At 39.4% G+C, this 10,167-nt stretch overlaps 1 protein-coding gene across 2 annotated transcripts; it reads right to left on the bottom strand.

The window, feature by feature from the left end:
- Positions 1 to 7,963: 7,963 nt before the first annotated feature.
- LOC103156398 (nuclear factor 7, brain-like) lies at positions 7,964 to 9,365 on the bottom strand. Of its 2 annotated transcripts, XM_016664323.1 has the most exons (2): positions 9,318 to 9,365; positions 7,964 to 9,167 (listed from the first exon to the last, which is right to left on the bottom strand). In XM_016664323.1, exons 1-2 carry the CDS (start codon positions 9,363 to 9,365, stop codon positions 8,025 to 8,027), a joined length of 1,191 nt encoding a protein of 396 aa, XP_016519809.1. In that variant the 3' UTR covers positions 7,964 to 8,024. The 2 variants fall into 2 exon arrangements, with proteins under 2 accessions (XP_016519809.1, XP_016519808.1); XM_016664322.1 differs by having other exon boundaries at positions 7,964 to 9,365.
- Positions 9,366 to 10,167: the final 802 nt, after the last annotated feature.

Here is a 10,167-nt window from a genome sequence, read left to right as displayed (position 1 = left end):
TTGTAATTTTCTTCACAATCCTCTCAAGGCTCCGACTGAGTGCAGGACGAGTCAGCAGTCTTCCCCGAGATTCTATTACGTAAACCGTAACAGAACTTTTCTGTAATTAAAACACATTTTATTGACATGATGTAATATTCTCTTTTTTGGTTTCTGCATCAGTGATTATTTTTTTTTGGTAATTATCTGACAAGGTTTATAGACATAGATATCCATAACAATTCCCCACAGCTGCCATGTGGGGCTGCCAGTGTGCTAAGCAGGAAATTCACAGGGATAAAAAAAAGAAAAAAAAGAATCTCCTCTTATTCTTTGATAAATCTTTATAACAACAGCTGGAATGCAGTCTTCATTAACCGCTCCTTCCATTTCTTCTCAAGGTCATGTGAATGTCTGTGTGGATGCGTGTGTGTGAGAGTGTGTGTGTGTGTGTGCATGTACATCTGCCATAGGCCCCCTGCTGTTGGTATTCAAGTCCACATGCAGTCATTCTCATGCACTGATTGAGCTTGTTGTCTAAATGAGGAGCAGTTAATTACCTCCTCACCATGCACTGCACCCACCAAGACCACACAACACAATACAATGCCACACCTCTGGTTAACATCAGAGCACTGTGAGGGAACGAAGCGAAAGAAGGAAAGTGTGTGGATTTAAGAGTGAGTGTCGGAAGAAGAAAACTCGGGGGAGTAAGAGAAGGCGGGGAGGAAGAGCGTAGAGAGGTGAAGGGGATTTATAGATGTTAGGAAAATGACAGAACGTTGGTTAATAAACCAGAAGCCAAAACATGACAGGGAAAAGTTGAAACAAAAGAATAAAAGACGTTTATTCTCACGACAGGAAGGTAAATCAACTAAATACAAGAAACTGAATGAAAGGAAAAAAAAGAAAGAAAAAGAAGGAACTGCAATGACAGCGGGACCACAGGAAGCTGCTTTAACGAACGTGACTGTGCCGCGGCCTGGCAGCGGTGTGCCGTGACATGGCCCATTTTTCATTAACGCGGTGATTTATTAACAAAGTGCTGAGAGAATCATAGCAGGGGCTTTTGATTAAGGCCGTTAGATATTAGACATTAGCCGTGAGATTACTCACGCTGATGGGGTGCGTGTGAAGTTTTTCAGAGCGGGGCTTGCCTTGGGGTAGCCACCACGCCACGCCAACTCCTCTTTGAGAAGTAGCGTACCGCAGAGTAACTGCACTTGGCCCGACTTTGACTTTTTCCTTTTTTTCTTTTTTTTATTTGCTGTCTTTTGTTTTCTGAAGTATTTTGTTATTCACTATTTTTTTAACTCAAGAGCTCAAAGTAGCAACCTAAGGATGTGTTTGTTGTATGGGGATATCTGTGCTATGTATCATTCAGTTTGAGTATGCCAAGCACATGCATTACTGTATGACTGTATGATATTTGATCAATTCTAATATGCATTCTGATGAGGCTCTTTTGTCAGATTATTTTTTTTTAAATAACATCTTAAAGTGAGGTATTAAACACACTTTTCATTATTTACTATTTGGCATGATTTTCAACGTGTTTACTTCATCCTGTACAAATTTTCAAAGCATTTTTAATTATAATTCCATTATATAAACTGTCCGATAATGTTAATTTAGCAAAATATCATGTGGTGCGACCATCAAGAAATTCCCATTTTTGGACTTATTTATATTTTGAATTCCAGTCAAAAACAGGAAGTTGCATCATCCAACATTTCACCAAGAACCCCTGGAGACATCAAAGAGGTTTGTTAACCTTTCTTAAATTTGATAAGAAAAATAGTGTTACTTTTAGCAGTAGGTATGTAGTTGCCATATTTGGACATCATGTGGTATGACCTCAAAAAAACTTAATTTTTGACTATTCCTACAAATATCTGTTTTGATTATTAATTTTATGTTTGCCGTGTATAGGAAGCTAGCTTGTTTTTTTTTTTTTAAGGAGACTAGTTATTTTTTTGTTAATGTTGACTGAGCATAAAAATATAATTTGGTGTGACCAAGTATCATCAAAAAACTGTCAACACAGAGGAAGCAAGCAGTTGTCATCTTTCTGTCCAGAGATGAAAATAGTTGTCTTCTATCAAGGACAAGAGACACCATCACCAAAAATAAATGAAAAATGCAGAGAAGAGTTTTAACAAAGCCGCTCATTGAGCTCCATGCACAGTATCAAACAGGTGGAGCCACATCTTTTCATGTCATACAGACAATTTGTAAGAAAACGTCATTTCTTTATCACTGAACCAAAGACCAGAGATAGAGACACCTGCGCTTTTATGGAACATGAAGATATTAATCTTTTGGTCAGCAAACTATTTCAAAGAGGACTGCTTAAGACCAAGAGCATTTCAGAGTTATTGAAAAATTATCGTATGTGACCCTAGCAAAGCATGCATGGATCGTGTATGTGTAAAGTACTTCTTTGATGAAATTGAATTCCCAGACACAGACTGCACTTTCTTGGGAACAATGGGAGAGAGTTACATCAACAACTGGTGAGAAAACCTTTGGAAATTAAAAAAAAAAAACCTACACAGGGATAATCCAGGACTTAAAATAACTATTATAGAAAAAGCTTGAAGCACTTGCCATTCATCGATCCACCAAACGGAGCAGTTCCGTGACCTAAAGCAAAATCTGACTGAATCAGAAGCTGTTCTACATATTGACTTTTCAGAAAATTATGCATGCAAGATGAGCACAGTCTTATCATTTTGGAGGCAAGCCACAATTCACACTGCTGTCCTCTACAAAGCCCACAGCACCAGATCATATGCCACAGTGTCAAACAGCCTCCGCCATGATGAGCGAGCAGTGTGGGCACACCTGGAGCCCATATTGAAAGAGCATCGCAAAACCAGTCCACAAATTACAGCTCTTCATTTTGTCAGTGATGGACCTGTTACACAGTACAGGAACAGATCAAACTTTTACCTCCTTAGTACTGTGCCTTTCCTGACTGGGTTCAACCATGTGACATGGAACTACTCAGAAAAGTGCCATGGAAAGGGTGCCGCAGGTGGCATTGGTGGCGCTGTAAGGAAGGAAGCTGATCTCTATGTTAGACGTGGTGGTGAGCTGCAGACACAAGAAATCTGGGTCAAATATTACTTACCACTGGATGAATGACGAGAGCATACAGAAGTATGATGAGCTGATTCCAGAAAATTTAACTGCTGTGAAAGGAACCTTGAAGATACCCCAGGTTTTGTTTTCATGTGCTGCCCAGAGAAGTATCATGCTTCTGCAAGTATGCAATAATGAAAACATGTCTCTTACCATCCAGTAAAAGTCTACTTGAGAGAAACTATGTGCCACATTGAAACTGCACCAAGCAATCCTGAACCATCAAAGGAACAAGCCAGTCTTCAAGACTTAGGTGGCAAGTTTGTAATTGTGAGCTATGATAAGGTACCACATGTGGACCAGGTACTTCAGGATGTGGGAAAAGAAGCTCAAGTCAGCACCATGCAACAGTCTGATGACAAGAACTTGTTCACATGGCCACAAACTCCAGATGTAGTCTTTTACTACAAGAAAGATGTACATGCTGTCATTTCCGAACCTGAGCCAGCAACCTCATGGAGTTCCAGGTTGAACAGCCAAGACTGGAAAAGGTTTACTAATGCTTGAAAATAAGCATTTCCCTTTGTTCAAATGGACATTAAAGTCCCCAGTCGTAACATGATAGTTTGAAGTTCATTGAAATCTTTTCGATTTGATTTGAAAGAAGCATGTTTGCAATGTTTGAAATCTTACAAAGATGATGATGATTAGATTACTTCATTATTTTGTATGTGAATTAAATTGGTGTGTTTAATTTGTGTTGTTTTTTTGTGATGTAATTCTATTCTGGATGTAATTCTATTTTTATGTATTAAAAGGATTTTGACCACTTCACTGGTCAAATTTATTGTTTAACCCTTGTGTTTACAAATGGGGTCCAACCGACCCCACACCTGTATCACTTGTATCATTTGCCTCAGTCCTTGCACGCACAAGGGATAAATCATGTGGTGCGACCAATGAAAGTAGTAAATCTATTGGATTCAAAATAGAATATCTATTTTCTGGTGTAGAAATATTAATCACTAATACAGTATCCTCAAGTGACTGGTGTTATTTTTTAACACAGTTTGGTGAAATGGTGAAGAGAAATAGTGATCTAGTCAGTTATAAATGGAACTTCACAGTTTTGGGGGGGCATAATTAGCAAAAAAAAATAAATAAAAAAATACAAAGAAATTTAAAATCTTTGCGTCTAAACACCTTAAACAAATGGAAACTTTAAAAAACAAACAAAAAAAAAACACTCAGACCTAAGAATCAAGAAATCACTCAAATAGAACCTGTCCGGTAACATGAAGTTGTGCTAAAAGATTTCAAAAAAAGCAACACAAGATGTACCGATCTCTATAAAATCTGGAAGTGATGGGAAGCAAAGTCACTGACATTTATCACAATGAAAAGGGAATTTCAGAAGAAAAGTTGACAAACCTTCACAATGCCCAAATGTTGGTTAAGCAGTACCAACGAATCATCCAGCTTTTGTAAAAATGGAACCCAAAACATTATCTAAAGCAATGTAGACCTCACTTATCTCAGTTAAGGTCAGAGTTCATGATGAAAAAATTTAATATGTGCCAACGTGAAAACCAATGGTGACCAAAGGAGCATCACCCTTAACTTCTAAGAAAGCGCTCTTTGAACTGAAATGCCAGTTAAAATTTTAATGAACTATAATAAGAAAGGTAGATCTTTTTTTTTTGAAAGATTTGCGACATTTGTTGTAAAACCAATACATCATTTAAACATGTCTGTGGTAAGGTGATAGTATGTTTAGCTTAACAAACAAAGTATGCTTTTCTGCATTTGTTTACATGTTTTTCTGCTTTGCTCTGACTTTGAAAAGAAAATTGATCCTTCCAGGCTGTGGTTTGACAGCTACATGTGCTGAGTAACAATTAACGCTCTCAGCAGTCTCTCTGTTCAAACATGAAACACATTTTCCTCACCAATTCAAGTCCATTGTTAATAAACATTTCACTGTTGGTTATGGTTGGTCAGACAACTAACCAACCATAATATGTAACTTTTAACAAATATGGAGAAAACATATTTTGTAAAACCATGTCGTGACAGTATTGTATGAAAAAAATTGATCTCCTTTCGGTCCTACAGTTTCTGTCTGAATAAATGCACCACTCCCACTAAAAAGCAACCAATCAGAGCCAGAAGGCAGGTCTTAGCGCTGTCAATCAATCTCGTGTTTCATGCAAATGGTGGAAAAACAGCTTTTCATTACAGGAAAACCATTTATCTGTCATGGTCGGTAGCTATGGTAGCTAGCCGTAGCATTGTTGTCGTGAACAAGTTTCAGCTTAGTAAAGGCTCTGATTAGTTGATTCTGACTGAGTGGTGTATTACTGCATTTAGCCCTGGGAGAAAGCAGAGGAGCTTGATTTTTTTAAGGTTATCTGTCTTATGTCATACTGTCATGACATAATGATGATTTTTAACAAATATGCATAATGCAGCTTTACCTGTCATGATGACACCAGTGTTCTCATGGACCCATTGGTTAACATGTAGGCCTTTTGAACATCAGTTATTCAACACTGTTAAATTAGCAGTACACACAAATGAAATTCACCTTGTACACATCTTAATTCTTTAATTTTCATCTATCTTTTAAGTAACTAGCATGAAATTCGACAAAAACCCCTAAATATTTCCTCCATTTAACATCAATTGTCTATACTTGCTTTTTATTGTAATACTTTTGCCTTGTTAAAGATGATGGATAATTCTGTTCAGGACTTTAGTAGCTTTTATAATGATCTATATGAAACCAGTGAATGCAGGGCCGAGGCAGAATATTACCTTTTAGGGCTGACAATGTGGCATCCAAATCAATAAACCCCCCACCCCCAATGCAGATGTTTGGTTTCTGATCTGGTGAGAATGGTGGTCTCACTCTGAGTACTCAGCCTGGATCCACAGTGAAAACACTGAGGCCGTTTCACTTGCTTACTGATCAAACCATAACAGACATCTCAATTCTTTCATCAGCGTGATGAGTGGGTTTGATAACCACTATCTCTTGAAGAGGAGGACAGAGCTGTTGCCATAACAATAACCCTGTTGTACTCAGAATAATGGTGCCCAAATTCCAGGCATTTACAGAAACTAGACACGACTACAAATCAGCCGATACCCACCCGGTACCAGAGAGGGGAACCGCTGGAGAAATCCCGAAACCTCTTGACTGTTTGACTTCAGTTTATCCCCAGAACCCTTGATTTCTTTATTCTATCCCGTCTTTTTATTTCTTTTGCATTCTCAGACTGTCTTTTTCTGTTTGGTTCCCCCTCCCTCCCCGCACTCTCTTGCCTTTCTTCTAATTCAATTAGTCCTTTGTCTTATCTGCCTCTTCGCTGCTCTCTCCAGCTAATCTGATTATAAAGGAGAGCTAGCAATTAAAATACAGATATGAGAGATTATTTTTTTCATGTCGCTGCCTTAATGAGATCCAGCCTTATGCGTGCTGTCCAGCTAAAGTTCAATTAGGTGGCACACTTGAGCAAGTAAGATGGTCTTCTTGTGGAGAGTACGGTGCAGCAAGTCAGCCACTTGTGACTAGTTCAGATTCTGCCCACCAGCAGCTGCTTGTGAACATCTCGCAGGAATGGTGTCATTTATAGTCAGGGTAAAAAGAAATAACTTTTTTTTTTTTCCAAACCTCTGCTGTCAGAACATGACTAGAACTGCAAGTCTTTTTAAAGACGGCAATGTCCTATGGCAGGTACATTGCTATTGTCCTATAGCAAAGTGCCATAGGACATTGCCGTCTTTCTAAAGACGGCAATGTCCTATGGCTTTTACCATAAACAATATTGTTAGCCATTGTTAGTCATTATAATGGATTTAGCTTAATGTAGCTCTACTCCCAGCCCCACAATGCCTTGCTCATCCTATTCCATGTCCCATTAAGTTAGCCTTGCTGGGTCTTTTCAGACTTAAACTGAGACTGCGGACTACCATTACAGTGCATTTTGCTTACTGGTAGTTATGCATCACATTTCTAAAAAAAATCATTTATAAAAAATAATCATAAATTTAAAAAATATTTCCAGACTACCATATCTATATTTCTAACAATAAAGGCCCATTCCAGTGACTGGAATGGGCTACCAAAGGCTTTTTCCATAAACAATATTGTTAGCCATAATTTCAAAGTTTTTCCAATGTGGACTCAAAAATGAATAACATCTGTAGTTCAAAATATTCCACGACGGTCTATATCAGAAATAACTTTTTTCCAAGTCTCTATGTTTTAACAAAAAAAATAGTTATCGACTACTTCAAAAAATAATGGCAGTACATACCCATATTATACAAATTCATAATAAATACATATTCCAGTAAAAATGCCAAACAATATTTCAAGATGTCTGAGAAAACTAAAGGAAAACTTCGAACTGTGTCCCATCTTCCTACGTCTAATGGTTTTTTTAATAAAAGTGTTAACCGCTATACTTTCAACATTGACTTAAATTTTTAGAAATGTCTTAAAAATGTGTAGTTCATTAAGACATCACTAAAAATCCTTCCAGATGACCAGTCCAGATGTTAAACAGCTGGACTGATTTATGATTTCTATAAACTCAACTATTTTTCAATAGAAAAAGCTAACCTCCATTTTATACAATTATGACCCAAATTAATAAATGGATGAAAAATCTGTAATTCTTCAGGAAAGTATGGAAGTATTGTGCAAAAAAAAATGTTTTGTGTGCATAACTTCCACACAATAGTTTTTTTTCCAGCATCCCAACAGATCAGTTTGTGAAGCAAAAATTAACCTCCGGTGGGCCAAGAAAACCTTCTGTGTTGTACATATGTTTTTTTTCTTATCATTGTTAGATGTCACTATGCTTCACATTCATGGCCATACCAGAAACATTGAATAATAAAGTGTGAAGTGAACTTTGTGTTCTTCATGCTGAGAACCTTCAGACCTGCTATTTGATCACTGAGATCTTCATTGGTAGGATTTTTACTTTATCCACCGTGTTGATGTATGGAAACATTTTGTCTGTGAAGGTGTGTATGAAGGTGTGTATGTGTGTGTTAGTATCCAGATCAGAGAACGTCAGTTTTCCTCTGTCCCAGTCCAGATTCACTCTGATCCTCTGGAACATCTTCTGAGTGTAGAGTTCTCTAGGAGGAGCTGTTGCAGACTCCGCTGAATAATGTCTTTCATAGAAGCATAGAACCAGAAATCCAGACTCCATGTTTCCCTTCCTCTGGGCAGACTCTGCTAACACCCCAAGCTCCCAGAATTCACTGCCGCTAACATCAACATCCCAGCTGTGCTTTCCCGAGTTAAAGCCCTCAGAACTCAGGACAGCGCACAAGGTGTCGAACCTCTCTGGATTATCAGGAAACTGCTGATTCTCTCCAAAAGTTGCACTGGTCAGATCTTCAGACAGGATCAGTCGAGAATCAGCCGTATTTGGGTCCAGGATGAGAGGCATGTAGGACACTGTGTCCTTCATGTTGCTCCAGATGTTGAAGGCCAGGTTGCCCAGATGTTTGGCCTGGTCTATAAGAAATCCTGAGGGCAGCTGTGGATCCTCCAGCAGGGGGCAGCGCTGGACTCTTTCCACTGCAGCTTTGTAGTTGGTCAGGAAGGAGACGTCTTCAGCTCTCAGCGCCTCCTCCACGGCTCTGACTGTGTCTGACAGAGTTGCCGTCTCTCTGCTCAGAGCCTCCATCTTCTCCTTCATCACTCCCCACTTCTGCTCCTCTTCCTCCCTCAGTGCAGCCAGCCTGGCCTCCTCTTCCTCTGCTAGAAACTGATGAAGCTTCCTGAACTGCTCCTGAATCTGCCTCTCTGTGTTTTGGCTCTGGACCTTCAGATGCTCTGCGGTCCGATCAAACTCCTCTTGAACTTTCTTCCTGACAGTCAGGTTCTCCTTCAAAGGCTGCAGAGCTTGGTCAAGGACCTTCTTGTGTTGCTGAGCAGCTTCATCGATGGATATGAATCTGTGCTTGGTGTGTTTTTCTGAATCTTTGCAGACGACACACACTGGCTTCTGATGGTCCAGACAGAAGAGTTTGAGTTTCTCAGAGTGCAGACTGCAGAGAACCTCTGAAGCTCTCTGAGCCGATTCTAAAAACGGTGGATCATCCATTGAAGATCTCCTCTTACAAACTGGACACTCTCTTGCTGGTTTCTCTCTCCACCAGGTCACCAGACACTCCTTACAGAAACTGTGGCTACATGACAGAACAACCGGAACCATAAAGACATCGCGACAGACCGGGCAGCAGAGATCCTTCTCTGATCTGGAAGCCATTTAGTCTCTGAATGAAGCTGAAAAAACAGAAGCTCCAGTCAGTCATTGGCTCCACTTCACTCAAAATGATTTTGAGTGGCGTTCTAGGTCCAACTCACCTTCAGTGTGAGGAGTGTGAGCAGCTTGAAACAGCAGTGTTGGAGTATTCCCCTTTTCTCTCCTTCAGATGGACTCAGTCAGAGAGAAGCTGTTAGTTTGTTCTGAAGAGAATTCTCTCTGCAGGGAGCAACAATCACAAATTGTTTCCTGCTATAGTTCAGCTCCAACTGAGGTGTGTTTCATTCCAAAGTCCAGAATTCAACATTACAGCTGCTGTAAAAGTCACCGATTAACAGGTTTAATTTTGTCTATGTAGATCAGAACAGGACCAGTAGAATAACCTGGAGCCATTCTGGTGATCCAGAGAAATGGTAACCATCCCACATTGGACAGAGGAACTCTTCAGGAAGCAGAATCAGCCACCCATAACACCGCTGAGACAGCGTCTTACCCACGGTCAAATCTAATGGTCTAAATGAAAAGACATCAGACGTATATAGCACTTTTCAACCATCAAAGGTTTCTAAAAGATGCTTTACAAAGACATACACTGATGATGGTAAACTACTGGATTGTAGCCACAGCTGCTCTGGGGCAGTCTGATAGAAGTCAGCCTGCCATTTCCTGCCTTCGGGTCTTATGTCCGACAGAAATGACGATTCCTGATAAAGACAAACCTAAAAAGAGAAAATCATGAAAATATCATACATATAGAAATGATTCCATGAAAGCCGAAAGATGTGGTTCATTGAACATAAAAAAT

This window comes from Poecilia formosa, unplaced genomic scaffold (genome assembly GCF_000485575.1).
Source record: "Poecilia formosa unplaced genomic scaffold, Poecilia_formosa-5.1.2 Scaffold479, whole genome shotgun sequence".
NCBI classification, from domain to species: domain Eukaryota; kingdom Metazoa; phylum Chordata; class Actinopteri; order Cyprinodontiformes; family Poeciliidae; genus Poecilia; species Poecilia formosa.
Note: the sequence above shows the minus strand (reverse complement) of the source record. Positions and strands in the feature narration are given on the sequence as shown.